Source organism: Lissotriton helveticus, chromosome 11 (assembly GCF_964261635.1).
Source record: "Lissotriton helveticus chromosome 11, aLisHel1.1, whole genome shotgun sequence".
In the NCBI taxonomy this organism is placed as follows: Eukaryota; Metazoa; Chordata; class Amphibia; order Caudata; family Salamandridae; genus Lissotriton; species Lissotriton helveticus.
The window spans coordinates 1,006,519,134-1,006,543,334 of NC_136072.1; the positions used below are offsets into that span (position 1 = coordinate 1,006,519,134).

General features: G+C 46.9%; 1 protein-coding gene and 1 long non-coding RNA gene across 2 annotated transcripts in view; one reads left to right on the plus strand and one right to left on the minus strand.

The window, feature by feature from the left end:
* Nucleotides 1-18,617, minus strand: part of USP30 (ubiquitin specific peptidase 30) — a 394,500-nt gene extending 375,883 nt beyond the window's left edge. The window contains exon 1 of the mRNA XM_078667396.1: nt 18,267-18,617. Within this exon, the coding sequence (XP_078523522.1) occupies nt 18,267-18,286 (20 nt within the window). The 5' untranslated portion in view covers nt 18,287-18,617. The remainder of the gene's footprint in view (nt 1-18,266) is intronic.
* Nucleotides 18,618-18,805: 188 nt separating this feature from the next.
* LOC144792401 (uncharacterized) overlaps nt 18,806-24,201 on the plus strand; it is a 111,263-nt gene continuing 105,867 nt past the window's right edge. Inside the window, exon 1 of the long non-coding RNA XR_013602554.1 lies at nt 18,806-18,920. This is a non-coding gene — a long non-coding RNA (uncharacterized LOC144792401). The remainder of the gene's footprint in view (nt 18,921-24,201) is intronic.

Below are 24,201 nucleotides of genomic sequence, written 5' to 3' on the forward strand. Positions count from 1 at the left end.
GGTGGTTTGGTCTGTTCTCACCACCAGAGATTGGCCCTGCACTAACCTCTGGAAAGATTTCAGGGCAAGGAAGATCGCAAGAAGCTCCAGGCGGTTTATGTGCTAAGTGCGCTGGACTGCAGTCCACTTTCCTTTTACTGATATTCCTTCGAGGTGCGCTCCCCAACCCTCTAGGGAAGCATCGGTTGGAAGCGTCAGAGTCGGAGTCGCGTCTTGAAAGGACCGACCGATGGATATGTTCGGAGGGTGAGACCACCATTTCAGAGCTGCCTGAATGCGGGGCGTGAGAATGATCCTGTCTTTGAATGATCCTGAAATCTGCTTCCACTGCTTGTCTAGTTCCTCTTGAACGACCCTCATATGTAGCCTGCAGTTGGGGATCAACTGTATGCACGAGGAAGCCATGCCCAGGAATGATTTCAACATTCGGACTGAAACGCACAGCTTTGACTGCAGGAATCGTACCATCTTGAGCATGCGGTCTGCCTTTCCTCGGAGACGAAAACTTTTGCTAGCCGAGAATCTAGCGATTTGCCAGCTGGCGGGTCGGGCCTTTATATCGTCCGGGTATGGATAAAACTGAATGCCTTGCAGGCGCAGAAAAGCAGCTACCGGGGCCATGATCTTGGTAAAGACCCTCGGTGCTGAGCGTAGGCCAAACGGCAGAACTCTGAATTGAAAGTGGAGGTGTCTGACTGTAAAACGGAGGTACTTTCTGTGCCTGGGGTGAATTGGCACGTGAAAGTACGCGTCCTGGAGGTCGATCGTGGAGAAGAATTCTCCGGGGTTGAGATAATTCAAAATTTGGAGCAAGGTCAACATTTGAAAAGTTTTCGAGGTGATGAATTTTTTCAGAGCCCGTAAATCCAAAATGGGGCGCCACTCCCCCGACTTTTTCTTGACTAAAAAGAAGCGGGAGTAAAAACCCTTGCCTCGCTGGCCTTGCGGTACTACCTCGATAGCACCCTTCCTGATCATTAATTTGATTTGAGCCAATAGTTCCTCGAAATGGGGAAGGGGCGGACCAGTAGGAGGACGATTGGGAGGAAATTTTGTAAATTCCAAGGTATGTCCTTTTGAAATCAAATCTAGGACCCATTGATCTGAGATGATGTTCGGCCAATTCAAGATGTAGTTGGAGATTCGCCCTCCAATTTTTACAGTCGGTGGAAGGTTGACGCTGAGACTGTCACGGTTTCTTTTGCATTTGAACCACCTCTGTATGTGGTTTTCCTCTGGTATGGCCTGGGGGAGGTCTGTCGATTTTGGGACTGGTAAGTATTCCTTTGACGGTTGTCATTGTATGAGCGATATTGGTTTGAGCCACGAAAAGTGGAAGAATTGCCTAATCTACCACGTGCCCCTCGAAATGGCCGCTTTCTATACTGTAGGGTTGCTAAAGCTTTGGCCGTGTCTGTATCCTTTTTGATCGATTCGAGGACATCGTCGACATGTTTGTTGAAGAGCGAATCACCGTCATATGGTAGATCGAGTACTCTAGCCTGAACCTCTGGGCGAAATGCTGTAGACTTTAACCAGCCTTGACGCCTCAAAACTGCAGCTCCAGCCAATTGCCTGAACCCCGTAGAGGAAATTTCAAGGGCGCAGTCAATCTCTGAAGAGATCTTTTCTCCCACCTGAATGATGGCTTGTGCTTCCGCACGGATGGCATCTGGAAATTGTGGACCACATTTGGCGGTCGTACCGTCCAAGAATAGCCAAGGAATTAGCTGCCCTTACAGTAGTGGCTGCCATGGGGGTAAATTTTTTTCCTATGGAGTCCAGCTTGCGGCCTTCCTGATCAGGAAGAGATCTGAGAGGTGTGGCAGGATTGCAGGACCTTTTTTGAGCTGCCTGGGTAATGACGGAATCCGCTTAGGCTGAGACACTAGGCATGCCGGAGAATTCGGTGGCGCTTTATATTTTTTATCCAGCCTTGGTAAGACGGCAGGAATTGAATTTGGTCTCTCCATCAATTTGAGGCCTTCCTCCCAAACATGGTCGATGATCGGAATAGTGTGAGCTTGCCGTTGAGGTAAGTCTTCGAAATCGTATAGAAAGCAATCAGTCTGTTGCACTTCCAAAGTGAGGTGAAACCTCTTCGCAGCACGGACCATCAAGTTATGGAAACTGCCAATGTCCACAGGAGGCGAAGCTAAAGGCGACGTTGGTGGGGTCGAAGGTGTATGAGCCCTGTAATCGTCTCACTCCTGAAGGCCAGTATCATCATCATCCTGATCTGGGTTGTGAGGGTCTGGATCCTCATTATCTGTATCCTGCTGGGTACGTACTGGTGACCTGGGAGGAACTGATGCAGGAATTAGAGGCTGCGGAGGAGGTTGCGGCACTGGAGAAACAGGTCTGGACGGCGGGAATCTGTGATTATGAGCGTCCAGCATGTGCTGCAGATTCATTACCAAAGACAGTGGTATCTGTGTCGTTTGTTCCGCCATAGGTGCCTCTGAAGTGTCCACAGGAAATAGATCCGTCCCATCTTCGACGTTTTCTTCCTCCTCTTCATCATAATCTTGGCACTAGATGTTTAGCTCGGATGGACTAGACGCTTGGCTGAAGACATTCTCCACCTCTGAACCATCATTGGAGTCCTCTACCGCAGACTGAAACAATTGGTCAGGAAGAGTAGAACCACTTTTGATAGGACTCAATTGTATAAGAGGCACTTTTTTAAGCGTTGAAGCAGTGACCACTGTGAAGGTGGTAGCCGTGGCTAAAGGATGGTGCGCCGTCGACGAGCCCGTCGACGTAGTGGTAGTGGTGGAAGATCCAAAAGCCGGTTAAGAATCCATAACTGGAGACGGACGTGATTTTTCCTTCGACGGACGTGATTTTTCCTTCGTCGACGAAGATTTTTTCGACGGGGGCAGAGCCTTGCTCGTGGAGAAGATGATCCCGTCGACGAAGGCTGGGCCGTCGACGGTGCGACAACCGTCGACGAAGTTGTCGTCAACGATGTAATGTAATGTAATGTAATGTAAATTCATACTTGTATAGCGCACTACTCACCCGCAAGGGTCTCAAGGCGCTTGTACGAATACCGCTGTGTAACCCATCCTGGCTTTCCCTGTGAGGTGTCCACTCCTGGGCACCCCCAAGGTGGAGGCCAGGCATCCTTAGCGTTGTGGGGGCCGTTGTGGATATTAAGCAAGCTATTGCCCAGAGTTGCAGAGTGGGACTCCATGATTGGAATAGGCACCGAGGCAAGAATTATCAGGTCCGTGGAATTTTGAGCCCAAGACCCGCCGAGGCGGGGGAATTGAACCCTGGTCCCAGGCTAGACCTCTGCATCAGGGTCTGCCGCTCTAACCATTGATGCAATAGTCGTCGACGAGGTGGTCGACGACGATGAAGGTCCCGTCGATGGACAGCAGCCCGTTGTGGTCTTGGTCGACGACGAGGAGTGCGTCGACGGGTGACGCGTCGACGGTGGCTTCTTCGTCGACGGTGTTGACTTGACAGTCGTCAACGTGATCTTTACGATCGAGGTAATGGGTCTCACCTCATGGGTCGTCGTCGACGAGGTGGTCGTCGTCGACGTAGTCCTTAAAGACATGGAACATGTCGTCGATGTGAAGACAGCATCCAGGGATCTCGTCGTCGAGGAGGTCGTCGACGGACGCGTCGACGAGCCCGTCGACAAGCCAGTGCCCGTTTTAGAGGACGAAGGCATGGCTTTAGACAGTGACGCCAGAGAGCCAGGTCCTGTAGGCGTAATAGGAGGTAAATCCTGTGGGGAGACAGCCAAAGATGTTCCCACAAGTCTACTTTTCTTGAGAAAAGGAGAAGCCACCTCAGTCTCCGACCCACACTTCTGAGAGGTCTTTGACTGGAAAGAAGAAACACTCTCAACCTCCGAGAGCACCGTGTCAGTTGACTTCAACTTCTGTAGCCACAGAAGGAGACAGGCCTCTCTGTCCCTTAAAGTTTTAGGTGGAAAAGTACGGCAGTACTTACAGTTCTTCACCTCATGGTCCGGGTAGAGACGGTAAATACATTTACTGTGTGGATCTTCATGAAAGAGACGCAATTTTCCACAAGATGGACATGGCCTGAACAAAGATTTCCTTGAGGAAGACATCTGAGAAGAAAAAACAGCTATGTAAGAAGAAAAACTGAGCAGAGCTCAGGGAGACTCCCTTCACACGACGTGCGGTAGAAAATCTGAGGACTTGGGCTTCTGAGGAGAAGGTTCTAGAGGGAGCTACAGCCTGATTGGCTAGAATGTGGACCAATACATAATGACACTGATATGTTACTAAAGTGAGTTCTCCCTTAGGCTTTCTATGGGCCTATTTGGTTCTATGGTACTTTTAAACTATATATATTTTACTGCATTTTATATATGTATATATGTAATTATGGTAATTTTCATGTATATATGTATATATTACTGCTATTCTATGTACTGTGGGACTCCCACTTCGACGACGGGGAATATTCAAGCATGTGAATCTATGAAAGACACCCCTAATACTGGAGAAATATACATACACACACACACACACACACACACATATACACACACACACATATATATACACACATACACATATATACACACACACACACATATACACACACACACAAACACATATACATATACATACACACACACACATACACATACACACACACACACATATATACACACACACACACACACACACACACATATATATACACACACACCTACTGCCGGTCGCCGGTATGTAGCTATAGTTCGGCCCTCATTTCCATAGGAAAAGCGTTTTTGGTTTTCCTAATAACTTTGGCGCCGTTTGACATTTTGAACACTAGTTTGACACTCACTTCAGATGCTGTCTGGATAGTTTTGGGGTGATTTGTCAAGCGGAGGCAGAGACAAAGTGGGATTGTCCCAAAACTCGTTTCCCCATGCAATTTCCGAAAAGGGATTTTAAACACGACTACAGCCCGAACCGCTGAACGGAATTATATCAAATTTGGCAGAAAGCTAGAGATTGGTCTGGAAAGAGTGCTATTTGTAATTTGGTGTCAATCTGTTCAGTAGTTTTTAAGTTAATATAGAAAAAGACACGTGGATCTGCGGTGGATCCACAAGCCAACAGCAATGCTGTAATTGGTGGTCCGCAACATGAGAGAAATGTTGCAACTTTCATTTTGTCAATCTGAAAATGATTCCTGGGGCAAAGAGAGGAATGGAAATAAAGTGTAAATAGGATATAAGGATGTCAGGCTAGAGATATCAGGACCCTAAGGGACTGATGGAGGGGTCTGTAAGGGACTTCTCATGTGCAAGAAACAGACTAAAATCATTTTTTTAAGCGCGCGTGGATCCACTGCAGCTCTCAGTGCCCCCTATGTGAATCCATAAGAGATCCACAAATACAGATCCCAATTTAAAACAAATATATACATCTACTCACTCACACATCATACACCCACTCACATACTGACTCTGAGACCCAGAACACCACTCACACACCCACTCACACACTTGTACAGCCACTCACACACCCACAAAACCCCTCATACACCCACACGCAGACCCACACAACCAGTCACACACACACACACACTTGCACACCTACCCAATCACTCACACACCTGCTCAGAAACCCAGCTCACGGTTCACACACCCTTACAGGTACAAATACACTCACTAATACACCCATGCAACTACGCACACACCCACTCATGTGTACAGTCACTCACACAGCCAATCAGAGACACACTCACTCACAGACCCACACAGCCAGTCACATATGCACACACAGCCAGTCACACATGCACCAAGACCCACTCACACATGCACACACAACCATACAGCCAATAGCACACCAACTCAAACCCAGAAAACCAGTTACATATCCGCTTACATACTCATATAGCCACTCACATGCCCACACAGCTACTCACACACGCACTGGCACACACACCCACTCACACACCCAAGTTACAGGGAGGTTATAGTTAAGAAATAGCATTAAAAAGCAATATGAGAACATATGCTGCTGGAAAATACTTTGAAACTGTTTAAATGGTTTCGATTGTGCTGCACAAAAGAGATCAATGGACCATTTAACCCCTTCGGTGCTCATGACGGAACGGTTCCGTCATGAGCATCGGTTGGCCTGTGCTCATGACGGAACCGTTCCGTCATGAGTCCATTGGTTCTTTAGAACCTTCAGCACCGCAGCGTAATTCGCGCAGCACTGAAGGGGTTAAGAACTGGCTGGCCTGATTGATGCATTAAAAAAGCATGTTGTTATTTGAAAGGCAACTCTGCCCACCTGTGAACAAGGCTTAGAAAGAAGCTGAAACGCATCTGGATGTTCATGAGCTGCTGCATATCTTGCCTGTTTGATAAATGCAGTTGAAATCCTAAAGATTCTGGAATCGGTATGTCTCTTAAAATGAGGAGTGCTTTTGGATGTGAAGGTGGAAGCCTGCGTGCTCAGCGCGCCAAAGCCGCCCCATCAGGGTTTGTAGCACCTTTTCATCACAAAGGATTTGTTCTGGGATATAACAGCCAGATTCATCAACCCAAATTGCGATCGCAATAGCTGCGAAATAGCTATTGCGACCGCGCCACCAAGAAAACTGCATTCAAGGACCGGCTGGACAACAACGCACACAATTGCAAGGAACTCTTCAACATCGTGAAAGAGCTCTCCAACCCCAACGCCGGAAACAACGACATCACCCCATCGCAAGACCTCTGCAACTCCCTCGCCTCCTACTTCCACAACAAGATCGCGGACATACACAACAGCTTCAGCGCTCAACCGACGCTCGCCACGACCGAACCACCGCCCCCCACCACCACCATCCGCGCCTGGACTCCGATCAGCACCGAAGACACCGTCCGCATGATGAACTCCATCCACTCCGGATCTCCAACCGACCGAGAGAAGGCTCTGGAATGGATCGTCTCCTTCCTCGACGGAAGAACACAGAGAGTCCGCCTACCACCATACAAGTCAGAGGCCACCGAAGTCATCTGCGGCGTCCCTCAAGGATCATCACTGAGCCCCACCCTGTTCAACGTCTACATGAGCCCCCTCGCGGCCATCGCACGCCAACACAACCTCAACATCATCTCCTACGCTGACGACACCCAGCTGATCCTCTCCCTGACCAACGACCCCACCGCCGCCAGAGACAACCTTCACGAAGGGATGAAAGACGTAGCCGAGTGGATGACGACCAGCCGCCTGAAACTGAACTCAGACAAGACGGAAGTCCTCATCCTGGGATCCTCACCCTCCGCCTGGGACGACTCCTGGTGGCCCCCCGCCCTGGGCAACGCACCCAAACCGACAGACCACGCACGCAACCTGGGCTTCATCTTGGACTCCTCCCTCACCATGACCAGACAAGTCAACGCCGTCTCCTCGTCATGCTTCAACATCCTGCGCATGCTACGGAAGATCTTCCGGTGGATCCCCACCGAGACCAGGAAGACGGTCACCCAGGCCCTCGTCACCAGCCGACTGGACTACGGCAACGCCCTCTACGCCGGAACCACCGCGAAGCTCCAGAAGAGACTCCAGCGGATCCAGAACGCCTCAGCCAGACTCATCCTCGACATCCCACGACACAGCCACATCTCCGGACATCTGAGAGATCTGCATTGGCTCCCCGTCAACAAAAGAATCACCTTCCGTCTCCTCACCCACGCACACAAAGCCCTACACGATCAAGGCCCGAGTTACCTCAACAACCGCGTCAACTTCTACGCTCCCAAACGCCATCTCCGATCAGCCAGCCACGCCCTCGCCGCCGTCCCCCGCATCCGAAGAACGACAACAGGAGGAAGGTCCTTCTCCTACCTGGCCGCCAAGACCTGGAACTCCCTCCCGACCGACCTGCGCCTGACCCAAGACCACCTCTCCTTCAGGAAGAAGCTGAAGACCTGGCTCTTCGAGCAGGAGCAGCCCCCCCAGCGCCTTGAGACCCTCCGGGTAAGTAGTGCGCTCTATAAATATCCTTGATTGATTGATTGAATACCAAGAATCGCAATTCATGAAACAAAACCGGACCCAAATGCGAAATCGCAAAACATTATTTGCGAATTCGCAAAGATAATCGCAGAATCAAGGTGGAACCCCCTATGCGAATCGGAAATAGCGAGTTCCCAATGATTCTGCGAATTTGCAAAATAATCGCAAACCAAATGCATGAAATATTGCAAAAAGCGAAAAACCTCAAAATCACTATTTGCGAAGCGCAAATTAACCCCTTCCATGCTCATGACAAGCTCAGCTCGTCATGCAGTACACTGCTTGTGTGCTCATGACGAGCTGAGCTCGTCATGAACAATGGGAGTCAAAGATGGTCAGCACAGAGGGGGAATTGCTGTAGCATTGATGTTGCTAGGGAGAACCCAAACCAGGTGGTAACCATGAAGTAAAAAAAAAATCCAATTTTTTTTCCAAACGAGCCACAGGTGCGGGGCTGACCAAACGCACTTAAGGAGACACAGTAGGAGCATGAGGACAATCACAATGCCAGGACTCTACATGGTAGTTAGGCGGTGAAGGCTCCAGGCTGCAGCAAGGAACAGACGCAGGATCCAGGAGCGAATTTTCCGCCAGCGGGTCACACTACTGGGCCAAACTGATGAGGAAATCTACTCAAAGTACCGGCTGAATGGGGCAATGATTACAAAGCTCATCCGGGACCTTGACCCCCTGATGCAGCACCCAACGAGGAGGACCAATGCCGTGCCCACTCATGTCCAGGTCAATTGCAGCCTGCACCTCCTGGCTTCCGGAAGCTTCCAGGGGATAGTTTCTGTTGCAGGGGGGGATCTCCCAGAGCACCATGTCCTGCTGCCTGAGGAGTTTCCTGGATGCCATGTTGAGCCGCCTACACCATTACATTAAATTCCCAACCACCCAACAGGACTTGAATCAAACCAAGCTAGATTTTTACAACTTAGCACAATTCCCCCATGTAATTGGATGCATGGACTGTACCCACATCCACATCTGCCCACCCGCAGTGACAGAATACATGTACAGGAACCGCAAGTCCTACCACTCACTGAACATCTAGATGTGTGCAACGCCAAGACAATCATCACTGACATAGTGGCACAATACCCGGGGAGCACGCATGACTCCTTCATATTCCGGCACCGCGGCATGCACACACGACTGGCCAGGGGAGACTATGGCGAAGGACACCTTCTAGGTAAGTACACGTGCCAACAAACAGTACATCGAGACCATGTAGCTGCGCATGACAGGCACTAACACTCTGCTCCTTTCATTCAGGTGACAGCGCCTATGGCCTCCGTGAGTACATCCTCACCCCATACCTCAACCCTGCCACACCACAGCAACGGCATTACAATGCTGCTCACATTCGCACTCGGAATTGCATTGAGCGGACATTTGGACTTTTAAAGAGCAGATTCCGCATCCTACACAAGACTGGTGGGGCCCTCAAATACCAGCCTGAGGTCTGCTGCCGCATCGTGGCCTTGTGTGCAATACTCCACAACATTGCTACCAAGCGGAGGATACCTTTGGATATCTCTGGTAGTGAGTCAGAAGGGGACAACCGCCAACCTGCAAACGTGCATCATGCACGCGGGGAGAATCCTGCTGAAGGACACAGGCGCCGCAACCAAATCACAATGAACTGTTTCTAGTGCACCCATTCCCCTCACACAACACTGCACTCATGCATGACAAATGTAATAATGACATGAGTTGGATTTACCTGAGACCATAAATTCTTATGGTTTATTCACAATAATGTGGCCTTTGTTGTCCATGATATCACATGGGAACTGTATTGCGTGGTGAATGGCTGCCAAGTGACGCGCCTGCTTCTGATGTACCGCGAGCATGCGGCGTTCAATGGCCAGGCCAGGATCCCGTACATGGACGCCCCTGCCCGCGCGTGTTGAGGCGTCACGCTGCTGGCGCGTCAGTCCGCTGAACTGTGATCTCACTGCGGCTGTGCGCCTTGTCTGCCTCCTGGCTGCTGGTGGTGTGGCCTGTACCACTGCCGTGGGTGTCAGTTGGGGTGGTTGCTGGGCACCTGTGGCTGCAGGGGTGGCCCTGTCCACATGGGGAGGTGGTGGTACTGCTGCTGGTGGCTGAGATGGTCCTGGTCGTGGTGCAGGTTGGCCCTCACCCTCGGTGTCCTCCGGGTTCTCCTCTATATGTAGGGCCTCACTGTCGGTGCTGGGTTGTTCAGACGCACCTGTGATGTAAATGGGTGCATGATTAATGATATGTATCTTGCACATGAGATGTTGCTGCACGCATGCAGGCTTGCTTTCCCTGACTGGCTTTAGGAATTACTTTGAATTGACAGGTCTGGCTGTGTTGGGCTATCTGGGAATTTTGGTTACACTACAACTCCCACAATGCAATAGGGCATTTCAGGTGTGCATGGCCTGCATTACTGGGGTTGTGAAATAGCTAGCTCAGGAGTCATGGGCATTGTTAGGGGACGGGTTCGTAGTCGCATGGCACTTACCTTGGGATTGTTGGGTGGGTCGGGACGAGTCCAGCTGGGTAACCCCCACGCAGGCTTCAGGGTGTCCTCCACAAGGTCTTCCAGTGGAGTGTTGGGTGTGACAGTGGGCTCTCCTCCACCGGTGGCAAGTCGCTCCCCCAGCCTCTCAGCGATTCGCTCTTTGGCACGCCCTCTGAGGTCATACCACCTCTTTTTTAATTCGTCTATAGAGCGCTGGGTCACCCCACTGAATTAACCTTTGCGCGGATGCGCAGCCAGATGCGGCGCTTGTCAGCCTCAGGCACCCTCCGAGAGTCCTTACCGAAAAGGCGAGCATGGTCCTTACAGACTCCCTCAATGAGGAACTCAAGTTCCTGCTCAGAAATGTAATCTTTCTCTTCCTTCCTGGGGCACTGCTCCCTGCTGCTTCCTGGGACATTTTGAAGGTTGGTGGTGTCCTGGTGTGGTGCTGCAAGTTGTCTGTAGTGGAGCTCTGGCCAGTACTGCTTCCACTTTCAGGCTCAGTGATCAGAACGAGGGAGGCAACAGCCTACTTCCTGGTTGTGATGTCCTCAATGGGCTCGAAATGCGACTTCCCGTTTTTGCGATCTCGCCGTTAGCGAGATCGCAAATTGCGATTTCGGTAATTGCGAGTTCGCAATTTCAACATGGTCAACGTGCGAATCTGCGATTTTTCTGCAATTTTGCGGTAATCGCTATCGGCAATTGCGGCCAATTGCGATTCACTTTTTCAAATCGCTTTTGTTGATGCATCCCATTCTGCGAATTTTAAATTGCGATTCGGTATTTTTCGCAATTTAAAATTCGCAGAATATGGGATTGATGAATCTGGGTGTAAATCAGGTGCCTAACCCACCTGCTTTCACTGAATTAAAAAATGGGACTTTGCCTGTGTGAAAACTGCAGTGAAGCAGGCAAGGGAGGTGAGATTGGAATTCCCTCTTGCTAAGTTTCTAAGGATTAAAACGCAACAAGGAGACGTAAAGCAGAAGGCTCGTACTGTGAAGGGCATTTCATAAAAGCCTATTAGGACCACTGTTAAATTTAAGTTAACACAGTAGGGTTGGAATAAAACAGCCATATGTAGAAGTATGCTGCTGGAAAAGACTTTGTAACTGTTTAATTGGCTTCCAATACGCTGCACAAAAGTGATCAATGGACCGACCATGTATAAACTGGCTGGTCCGTTTGGTGCATAAAAAAGCATGTGGTAATTTGAAATGCAATTAAGTCCACCTGTAATCAAGGCTCAGAAAGATGCCGAACCGCATCGGAATGTTTACAAGCTGCCGCATATCTTGCCTGTTCAATAAATGCAGTTGAAATCCTATAGATTCTGGAACTACGTGTTTCTTAAAGTGAGGAGTGCTTTTGGATGTAAAGGTGGGAGCCTGCGTGCCCACCACGCCGAAGCCGCCTTGTCAGGGTTTGTGGCACCTTTTGTTCACGTAGGATGAGTTCTGGGATATATATTCAAAATTCCTCGCGCTGCCAGAACACAAGAATAATCACACTCAGGATTTGAAACTAAAGAGTTGTTAAGTATTTATTGACTGACGCGTTTCAACAGCACAGTCTTTGAAGACCGTGCTGTCGAAACGCGTCAGTCAATAAATACTTAACAACTCTTTATTTTCAAATCCTGAGTGCGACTATTCTTGCGTTCTGGCAGTGCGAGGAAATTTGAATATTACAGCGGGTCCAGCGCCCGCCTGTCGGCACCAACCCCATCTGGTAGATGCGATCGGAAGCAAGGCTGGACTTTTTTAGAAAAAAAATATATATATATATATATTTATTGACAAGACGCAGAACAATACAACAGTGTTTAGTCATCAATGGAGCGCACACCGCTAGCCCCTCCTCCGGATCGCCCCTCGGGACTCTGGTACTTGTAGTTCTTTAGTGGATCACCCAGGTGGGTGCAAGTCGGTACTTGTTGGACTGATGAATCTCTAGACCCGATACATGTCCCGGGTTTTAGGATATCGCCCGAGACATGTCTCGGGTTTCGGGATAACTTCCCTCATCAGTAGAGAAAGATCATTAGGGGTGGAAGAGAAGGCCGCCACACAACAGTCAAAGGCCTCGATGCCAGAACCGGCACGCAGGTGCGTCGTCCAAGAGCCCGTCGGCCCAAAGCTCAAGGGACCCATATTGTGTTTAGTCCTCAATGGAGCGCACACCGCTAGCCCCTCCTCCGGATCGCCCCTCGGGACTCTGGTATTTGTAGTTCTTTAGTGGATCACCCAGGTGGGTGCAAGTCGGTACTTGTTGGACTGATGAATCTCTAGACCCGATACATGTCCCGGGTTTTAGGATATCGCCCGAGACATGTCTCGGGTTTCGGGATAACTTCCCTCATCAGTAGAGAAAGATCATTAGGGGTGGAAGAGAAGGCCGCCACACAACAGTCAAAGGCCTCGATGCCAGAACCGGCACGCAGGTGCGTCGTCCAAGAGCCCGTCGGCCCAAAGCTCAAGGGAGCCATATTGTGTTTAGTCATCAATGGAGCGCACACCGCTAGCCCCTCCTCCGGATCGCCCCTCGGGACTCTGGTACTTGTAGTTCTTTAGTGGATCACCCAGGTGGGTGCAAGTCGGTACTTGTTGGACTGATGAATCTCTAGACCCGATACATGTCCCGGGTTTTAGGATATCGCCCGAGACATGTCTCGGGTTTCGGGATAACTTCCCTCATCAGTAGAGAAAGATCATTAGGGGTGGAAGAGAAGGCCGCCACACAACAGTCAAAGGCCTCGATGCCAGAACCGGCACGCAGGTGCGTCGTCCAAGAGCCCGTCGGCCCAAAGCTCAAGGGAGCCATATTGTGTTTAGTCATCAATGGAGCGCACACCGCTAGCCCCTCCTCCGGATCGCCCCTCGGGACTCTGGTACTTGTAGTTCTTTAGTGGATCACCCAGGTGGGTGCAAGTCGGTACTTGTTGGACTGATGAATCTCTAGACCCGATACATGTCCCGGGTTTTAGGATATCGCCCGAGACATGTCTCGGGTTTCGGGATAACTTCCCTCATCAGTAGAGAAAGATCATTAGGGGTGGAAGAGAAGGCCGCCACACAACAGTCAAAGGCCTCGATGCCAGAACCGGCACGCAGGTGCGTCGTCCAAGAGCCCGTCGGCCCAAAGCTCAAGGGAGCCATATTGTGTTTAGTCATCAATGGAGCGCACACCGCTAGCCCCTCCTCCGGATCGCCCCTCGGGACTCTGGTACTTGTAGTTCTTTAGTGGATCACCCAGGTGGGTGCAAGTCGGTACTTGTTGGACTGATGAATCTCTAGACCCGATACATGTCCCGGGTTTTAGGATATCGCCCGAGACATGTCTCGGGTTTCGGGATAACTTCCCTCATCAGTAGAGAAAGATCATTAGGGGTGGAAGAGAAGGCCGCCACACAACAGTCAAAGGCCTCGATGCCAGAACCGGCACGCAGGTGCGTCGTCCAAGAGCCCGTCGGCCCAAAGCTCAAGGGAGCCATATTGTGTTTAGTCATCAATGGAGCGCACACCGCTAGCCCCTCCTCCGGATCGCCCCTCGGGACTCTGGTACTTGTAGTTCTTTAGTGGATCACCCAGGTGGGTGCAAGTCGGTACTTGTTGGACTGATGAATCTCTAGACCCGATGCATGTCCCGGGTTTTAGGATATCGCCCGAGACATGTCTCGGGTTTCGGGATAACTTCCCTCATCAGTAGAGAAAGATCATTAGGGGTGGAAGAGAAGGCCGCCACACAACAGTCAAAGGCCTCGATGCCAGAACCGGCACGCAGGTGCGTCGTCCAAGAGCCCGTCGGCCCAAAGCTCAAGGGAGCCATATTGTGTTTAGTCATCAATGGAGCGCACACCGCTAGCCCCTCCTCCGGATCGCCCCTCGGGAATCTGGTACTTGTAGTTCTTTAGTGGATCACCCAGGTGGGTGCAAGTCGGTACTTGATGGACTGATGAATCTCTAGACCCGATACATGTCCCGGGTTTTAGGATATCGCCCGAGACATGTCTCGGGTTTCGGGATAACTTCCCTCATCAGTAGAGAAAGATCATTAGGGGTGGAAGAGAAGGCCGCCACACAACAGTCAAAGGCCTCGATGCCAGAACCGGCACGCAGGTGCGTCGTCCAAGAACAGTGTTGCACGAACATCAAACAGAGCTGTGCTGTAGCAAATGAAAACAGACCATTTATCTAATATTGGCAAAGACACACAACACCACGACCCCACCCATCACAAAAGAAACCCCAAGACAATAGAAGTTTTTCCACACACTGCTAGACATCCTGACTTAGGGTGCCCTCCAGAGCAGCAACTCAATGGTCAAAATTAAAAGCAAGTTAAACTAATCGGTGGCAAATATACTCTTTCCATTCGTGAAACCTTATCACATTACAACACCATCACAGCAGATGTCTGTGTGTGTGAAACCTGAGAGAGCCATAATTGAACTCTAGTTGGTACATTGGGGAATAGTGACCTTTGTATTTATAGTACTACGAAGTACCAGTCTGTGACACAAAACACTGTGAATATGAAAGTCATTACATTAAAATAGCATTACACACAGTCTAAACTAGGTTGCTCCAAACGGATGCAGTGTTTGGGATTTAAAAAAAAGAGCTTAGGAAGTATAGTTTTTAGCAATAAGTAATAAGACTTCACCTAGTGCAAACATTTAATAAGTATACCCATTATTCTAGAACTCAGCTGTTAACACCCCTAAAATTACCTCTTAAAAAGAATAAATCTTTGTCACTATGAGACAGGGCTTCTGCAATTATGCAGCATAATGATCCACGTTTTGTAGTTTGTATTACTTCATTATTTTGTCATTTTAACTCATGGAGACACTGTCAGGGGAAATATTTCACCTCATTAGTAACATCCCAAAAAAGTGATATAAACAGCTGAAAGATTACCAGTCAACCTTTGCTAATGGCCTGCTACCGCTACAGAACTTATTGCCACGTTTTTATTAACTTTTGACCCATTTGACACAAAATCAAATTTTGGGGTTAAAATTTGCAGGTTAAGTAGCAGATGATGGATTATGTAGCGAATGCGGTAAACCTATGATTATGATGAAAACGCTGATGCCGCAGAATCTCAGATTTTCAGTGGCTCTGGCTTTAAGTGACTCAATCAACTAACGGCTGGTAAGGCGGTTTGTTTCTTCCTTAACTCTCTGCACTACCACCCTTACAGGAAGAGGAATCTCAAACTCGGCATTAACCGTTCAAGGGCAGATGTTTTTGTAAAAAGGTGAGTTCAGGAGTAGGAGGGAGGAGGCCTGTAGGGTTGCATTCAGATGCAGACCCAGATCCTCTCAACCCCTGGATCTCAAAGTTATGGTCCAGGGGAAAGAGAAAAGGCGCAAGGTTCATGGTTATTGTTAAAAGGATGGCCCAAAAGAAGCAGCACTGTGTGGGGGCACAATTCTTGGTTTACAAATTGACAGAGGAGCTTCCTCAGAAAGATACCCCCCAAAAAAAGGGCAGATTTTTTTAGCTTTTTTTATAATAACTAAAAAGAGGCCATCTATTAGTGCAGCAGGTACAGCTGCCAGGTGTGTAAGTGGCCGTTGCTACTCAATTATGGCTGTCCTACCATAAAAAAATGGAGTGGGGCAAATTGACCTTGCTAGTATAATCAGTGCTAAAGGTACAGTGACACCAGGGCTAAGCCGTAAACCCCAAATATGGCTGTTTTACTATCCCTCCTTGCTTGCATTAGGGCCCGCAGAACACTTGCTGTGCCAGTTGTCTTGGAGCAATGGCCCACAGGAGGGAACATTTGAAGCAGAGGAGACACTTTTTTTTGGAGAGATGGCACAGAGGGGCATGAGGCAAGATGAGAGTCCCTGCTTTTAACAAAGTGCTGAGGGGACTGCCCTCTTTGCAAGGTAGTAACTATTAGTAAAGCAGGTGCAGCATCACTGAGGCCCACTGGTCTGATGAGCCCACTGCATCACAATTATGATGGTCTTACTTTAAAAAAAAAATGGACATTTGAGCTTATATTCCTTTCTAGCATTAGGACCCAGAGCACCTTCCAGAAAAAAAAATAGATAACATGTGGGAGCTCATTCTTTTCTGAAAGGGGCATCAGTGACTGTTTCAAGCTTGGGGAGATCGTCAGGCATGGGGTGAGGGGGGGGGGGAAGAGTGAAGAGGCAGAGGAGATAGCCTGCCATTCAGGACTTCAGTTATCATTAGTACAGAATGTGCATTGGGGTCTAAGAGTGACGCTCTCACAAATGCCCAACTATGGGAGTAGACGTTTTGGGGCAGTAACTCTTTTTATTAGATGCATTTGCTGTTTTATAAGTTGAATATTTAGTGTGGTGTATGAGCTACAGAAAATGTACAGCTAAAATTATGTCATAAACCCTGACCCCTGCTCTCAGCCCTGTCCCTCCTGCTCCCCCAATCCTAGCCATAAAGTTTTGGAGGGGAGAACCCAACTTCAAAACATTTTGCTTAGGGGCGTGCAAAGCAATAAGGTTTGAAAAACTCTGCCTTAATGGTTGTAAAAAAGCTGTGAGAAACCTCTCAAAGTATTTTTATAACTTGCAATAATAAAGAAGCTCATAGATAAAGAATTGTGTTTTTGCTGTGGACACCCTTTCACCTACATTTCAGTGGAAAGAATGCTTATCGTTTTGTACTGCCTGTATGAAGGGTATTTTAACACATTGTAATAAACTTTTGATCTGACCTAAGCAGCATTCTTGTCACACACCTGTAGGAGCAACAATGAAAGTAAAACGTCTTATAGTACTGCTCAAAAGAATCTGCTATCTTTTGCATGTTTTTTTAAGTGACTTGGTGCATCTTTAATTCCTGCAACGCTCTCTCTCACTTTGGGTTACCACCACCGCCAACGTGTGTGCCGCCTTCCTGGATTGCTTACATTTTATCACCTGGCTAGTGGACTCTTTTTTTGTATGAGATTATTTTTAAATGCAGGAGTGGCAACACTTCAATTGTACGATTGTTATCCTGTCGACGTTTACAAATTGACAGGATAAGGGACAAAACATGCTTGCTCATTGCACGCGTGCGGAGCATGAAAATATGACTGGAATACATCCTTTGGAAATTTACTAGACCTCGAGGAGGGATGGCCTTGTCAAGATAGTGTACCAAGAAAAACAATTTCAGAAAGACCATACAAAATATATGACCCCTCCTAAAGAAAGAGTGAGAAGCGAGAATCCTCTGTTTCTAAGACACTCTCTCAACACAGCCTCTCTCCTACTCTTCGCTGCTTAATCCTCATAAAGAAGAAGTTTATAAACCAGAACCCCATTAATGCCACGACTATTTCTTGTGCAATCTGAAACGTTCAAATGATACATAATGGGCACATTTCTTCACCGTTTCAGCAGCTAAATCATTAACCTTCAGTGTTCGCAATAGTTTCGGACTCCAATGCCATGAAAACACATCACTAGTACCAAATGAACCACCAAGAACTATCGACGCTACAGCAAACTAGTTCAATAGCTACCACGTATGGTTACTACTTCCCCACATTAAGCGCAGAATGTGTACGTTACTGCAATAAACACATTTCTCTTACTTTGCAGCCGCTGCCCCCACTTTAGAGCCATGCAAATATAGTTTATGAGTACACGTAAAACATGGAGATGGGTTATGTAGATAACAGATTCTAGAAAACAGTAACGTGCATACACAGGCATAGTTGGTTAGCAGACCTCTTAATCGCGCAATTTAAATGACAAAGGTGACACTTACCGTGTGTGCAATAGTCGCATTTAGTGCCCCTCGTCCGTTTCCTACGTTGTTTATTTTGTGAAGTAACTTTATACTTCTCAGTAGCTATGAATACGTAACCTCCACTTCATATAAATGTCTTGTCATGGAATTTTGTTTTCCAAATCAGATCACCTATACGAGAACATTACATACAGCTCACGAGTGCACGATTACTTGAGGGATGATGAAGTTTGTTAAGTTCGTACGGAAGGCGAGAAATGAGAGCCACTACTCAGATGACCACCTGACCGGTGTTTAAACAGATTGTCTGAGAATTCAGCACACTGTTAATATTTTAACGGACACAAATCGGTATTTCAATACTTCCGGGTCGCGCCATAGCCAATCTCTTGGCTGAACACACTCTGGTAGCATCAGGGAGTGGGAGGGGCTCGTAACTAGCAAGGCAGCCTAGAATTGGCGTTTAGAAGTTACGTCATCTCAACACTGTTACGTTACACAAAATTCCGAAAGGTGATTGGCTACAGAGTGTGCACGTGCTTCTACTGCATGTAAACATTGTACGAGCTACCTGTGTCCGCTGACAGTAGCTGTGCAGTACAGGACGAATACGACGTTACTACTTTGACCTACAGTGTGTCGTTCAGGGACCAGCATGGATCTGAATGGAAGGTAGCTTTTCCGTTGTAGTTGCAGACAAGGCGGCCCGTGCTTGAACTGCGTCTTCTTAAGCACTATTGAGGTCCCGCACGAGATATAATCAATCACATCACTGTCCTTCACCCAACCATACAGAGAATGCTTACAACGTTCTATGACATCATATATATATTTATAAACAACATTCTAATAATGACATAACAGTGGTATCAACAAGTAGGCAAATATGGTACAGAGTGGTCACCTGGTAACAACCATATAGTTTATGAATAATAGAAATATATGGACAACATCTCCCTTTTTCATGAAGAGCTAAAACAAAACAAAATCTTTCAATTTGTCTTGAATTTTAGAAACCCTTACAGAAGAGGTAGAAATACATTGTGAAGAATTCTGAGAAACATCTCTAATCAGTACAACTATTCCCAAGTTTTACATTAAAACCATTTGATTCATCAGTTAAGTTTAAATGTGCAGAAGAATTAACATAAGGTAAAGAAACGTTGGCTTGATGTGCAACGTTTTGTTGTTTGTCCACTGCATCACCTAAACCATCTTTAGGTTAATTTACATTTTCACTTTCTGTAATTCCTGATTGTTCTGTATTAAAGTGATTAACATTTCTTTATTTTTCAAAATCAATTAAATCCCAGATTAACCCTCCTCCCTCCTAATGCAAACTGCTTTTGGAACTTTCTATAATTTTGTGTTGACCTGGTTTAAGTTTAATTACATCACTCATATTCCACCAACCTTTTTCTCCTAACTAAAGTGAATTTCTGGTAACTTGCTCAACCTAAACGGGTTCAGAGTAAACAGATAGCCCTTTCTAAACTTAATTTTCTTTAATTATAACCCAATCTCCTTTTTCAAAAAATGTCTTAACTGCCTTATGAACAGTGTCATGATATGTTTTTGCCTTTATTTGTTTTTCAAAATTATTTTGATGAAGCTTTAGTTTTCTGTCATCTAAAATTTCTACTCGTTCATTTCGTTTATGAATAATCTCAAACTTGGGAGTAAGAACAGTATTTCCATTTCTTCCCCTTCATTAAAAAGAATTGTGTGTGGTCAGTAGTTGAAATGACAGTGTTTTTGTAACAATTTACTTTTTCACGAATGAAATTAGAAACTGGTAAATTAGATGCTACAGCAAGTTGGATTCCTTCTTTAATAAATCTAGTGGCACGTTCAACCTGACCATTAGATTTTGGGGAATATAAAGGTGTCTTTTCTTGTTTAATCCATATTTTTTGAAAAATGTAATCATTTTTTGTGATGTAAACTGTGTTCCATTATCTGAAACAATAATAGATGGAAGTTCCTCAGTTGAAAAACATTTTTCAAAAACATTTATAACACAATCAGTATTTTTTTTAGATACAAATTCATAATAAATTCACTTGCTATAGTAAACACTCAAAACAATAATGTATTTGCAATAACTTTTAAGAATTTGGAAAAGTCCTGAAAAATCTATTGCAATTTTAGTTCAGGACATCTTTGGAATCAAAACCAATTCCATCTCACTTACACTGGATCTCCAGTGTTTATCAGACTTCAAGCTTTCTGAACACTTATCCACATTTGCATCAACATCTGCATCTAATCCTGGCCACCAGTAATACACTTTTAAAAGTTTCATAGTAGATGTTAAACCTGGATGGGCTTTATGTGCTAGATGTATCATCTTTTTCAGACTGGTGGTACAAATAGCTCTCCCCTGATTAACAAACCATTCTGTATGCTCAATTCATCTGATACCTGTTGAAATGGTTTAAGTGAGCTTCTTAAGTTTCTAATGGGTGGCCATTGACTTGTAACATAGTCAATGACTTTACTTTAAGACATTATCCTGTTTTGTCATGTCCAACCAATGTGATTCAGTTACAATACCTTCAGAATCTTTAATGATTTTAACATTTGAAACAACACACTCAGTGTCTACAATTATTTCAGATTCTGTATCAGAAATAGGTAACCTAGATAAAAAAATCTGCACTAATGTTGTTTTTTCCTGATATTTATTATTTTTATTTATTTAGAAGTTTTCTATAGCGCTAACAAGACCCGAAGGTAGCAGAGCGCTTTACAGTAAAAGGAATGAAAAGGTGAACAACAAGACATGTAACAAGTAAAGGCGATCAACGAAAGACAGTTTGGGAGGAGGAAAAAGTTTGTACAGTAGAACTTCTAGGTAATAGGATACAGAGATACCACATAGTTCTGAGGATGCTTGCTGATCCTAGTTACCCACGACCTAGGGAACGGATAAGGAACAAGGATTTGAGTTGGCTCTTGAATTCCGCATAGGACGGTATGGTTCTGATGTGCGGGGGGATAGAGTTCCATATTTTGGGGGCATTTCCTGTGAAGGAGCAGTCCGCAGTTCTCTTCTTTCTGGTTTTTGGTAGGATGAGCAGCAGGGAGTTAGAGCTTCTCAAATTTCTAGCTTGGCCTGCTTTTTTGAGCTTGTTTGCCAAGTATTCTGGTTTTCCGGTATGGAGGGCCTTGTGGGTTAGGCAGGCTGTTCTGAAGGTACTACGCATTTCCACTGGTAGCCATTCGAGTTCTTTGAGTGCCCCGGAGATGTGGTCAGATTTTTTGCATCCTGTGATCATTCTCGCTGCCGCATGCAGTGTTGTTTTTAATGGGGCCAGGTGCGATTTGGGGATGCCTGTTAGGATTGAGTTCCCGTAGTCCAGTCTAGATAGGACTAGAGATTGCGTGGCTAGTTTAAGGTCCTTGTTGGGAATGAAAGGTTTGATTTTGTTCAGAAGTCTGAGGTTAAAGAATGCACTTTTTGCCGAGTTCTTAATGTGGTTCGTCAAGGTTAGTTTGGGGTCTAAGGTGAAACCCAGAGATTTAACGGAGTCAGCTAGCGTGAGAGTACCTTTAAGGGCATCGATCGACTTCAGCCACTCGATGATTTGAGGGTTGTCTTCTTTGTTTGAGATGAGAAGAGTTTCGGTCTTGTCGGGATTGAGTTTCAGGTGATTCTTCCGTCAGCCAATCTTGAACATCATTTAGGACAGCATTAAGTCTGTGGATGTCATTAAGAGAAGAGGTTTCCAGGTAGATCTGCGTGTCATCTGCGTAGAGGTGGAAGTGGATGTTGGCATTCCTGAGTAGTTTGGCGAGCGGTTCCATATAGATGTTGAAGAGCTGAGGAGAGAGTACTGATCCTTGGGGGACGCCCTTGTTGACTTGCCGAGTTTCGGAGGTGAAGTTCTTCATTTTTATTATTCGTGAGCGGTTATGTAGAAAGGAGGAAAACCACTCGAGAACTACTTCGCCAAGGCCAGCTCTTACTTGCAGAGTTTTGATGAGGAGCTTATGGTCCACCATGTCGAAAGCAGCGGATAGATCAAGGAGTATGAGGAGGCAGCACTTGTCTGCGTCAAGAGAACCGTGAATGTCGTCTATGATGCTCAGCATCGCGGTTTCTGTGCTGCGGCCTTGTCTGAAGCCGGATTGGAGGGGGTCCAGGAGATTGATGTTGTCCAGATGATGCGTCAATTGCAGGAGTACGCAGCGTTCCAGTGTTTTTGCGAGCAGATGGAGGTTAGATATCGGTCTGAAATTGTTCAAGTCAGTAGAGTCAAGACCGGGTTTTTTCAGCAGAGGGGTGACTTGTCCCATTTTTAAACAGTCGGGGACCACTCCGCTTTGTAGGGAGCTGTTTATGATTTTGCCCCAGATAGGTGCTAAGGTGAGCTTCATTTTTTTGATTAGTGAGGGAGGAATGGGGTCTGAGATGTGTGCTGATGGTTTGGAGGTCGAGATCAACGAGATTATCTCAGTTTCCTGCACAGGGCGAAAGCTTAGCCAAAGGAGGGGAGAGGAGCCGGATGGAAGGGCTTGTGGGATAGCCGCGTTGCTCTTCTGGAGGTGTAAGTTGTTGATGTCTAGAGATAATTCGATTTTTAAGACCTTGTCGTTGAAGAAGCTGGCGAAGTTATCGCATAGTTCTTTGGACGCCTGCAAGGGTGTGGGCAGAGGCTTGGATGTTTGATGTCTGATTATGTTGTAGAGCTCCTTAGGTCTGTTTTTGGAATTGGCTAGTGCCTCTCGGAAGAAGCTGGATTTCTTGTTTTTGATATCGTTGTTATACTTCCTGCGGGCTGTTTTTAGTTGTAAGCGAAGGATGGCTGTTGGGTTGTTTCTCCACTTTCTTTCTTTGGCTCTCAGGGTTCTTCTTTCTGCGTTGAGGTCCGCATTGAACCACGTTCTAGATGGGGTGGCACAGCTTCTTTTGAGCTTTAGAGGAGCTAGATTGTCGAGGATGGAGACTAGCTCGGAGTTATACTGGTCGATGAGATCATTGGTCGAAAGGTGCAGAGAGTTGACTGGAAGAAGTGAACTTAGCTGACCTTCTAGGATGTCTTGGGGTACTTGGGAGAGGTTTCTCGACCATTTGGGGGGTCTTGAAGAGGTTTAAGCGGGATGATGGGGTCATTGATGTGAAATAAGATCAAATGATGATCTGACCAGTCTACGGGAAGTATGTGGTTGACCGTGATTGAGTTCTTTTGTGCAATGATGGCGCCAGTATGGCTCCTTTGTAATGTGTCTCCTCAGTACAGTGTTGAGTAAGGTTTTTATCAGCGAGGAGGCTGCATAGCGATGTGATTAGAGGGTTATGAGTTTCGTTCCATCGGAGGTTCAGGTCACCAAGAATTAAGTTTTTGGAATCGCCGAGTGCGTCTTGTGCAATCAGGTTGGAAAGTTGATCTCCAAACTCGTTGTTTCTGCCCGGGGGGTGATAGAGTAGGTGGCACAGTAGAGAGTCGTTGTCTTTGGTCTTGATGACAGCGGATAGACATTCAAATGAGTCGTACTCGAAGGAGGAGGTTTCTGTGATGCTCCAGCTGTCCTTGTGGATGATAGCGACCCCACCTCCTCGTTGTTCTATCCTGTCTTTGGAGATGAGGGAGAAACCAGGTGGAACCAGCATGTCTAGGCAGGGAGGAGATGTCTTATTTAGCCAGGTCTCAGTGAGGAACGCAACGTCAATGTCATGTGTGAGGATAGCTTCGGCTACGTCCGTTGCGTGTAGTGAGGCTGATCTGCAATTAATTAGGAGGCAGTTGGTGATTTTCTCCTGATTGCTGGTGGTTTTGTCTTTAGCCTCTCTAGGAATAGCGGTGAGGACTGGTAATCTCTGTCGTTTGAGAGTGGGGGGATCTTTCCGGTGACCCCTGATTACTTGGATTTTGGATTTAGGCGAATCTGAAATGGGAGAGTCGTAGGTAGCGGCTAGTAAGGTTGCTTCCCTGTCTGACATAGGAGC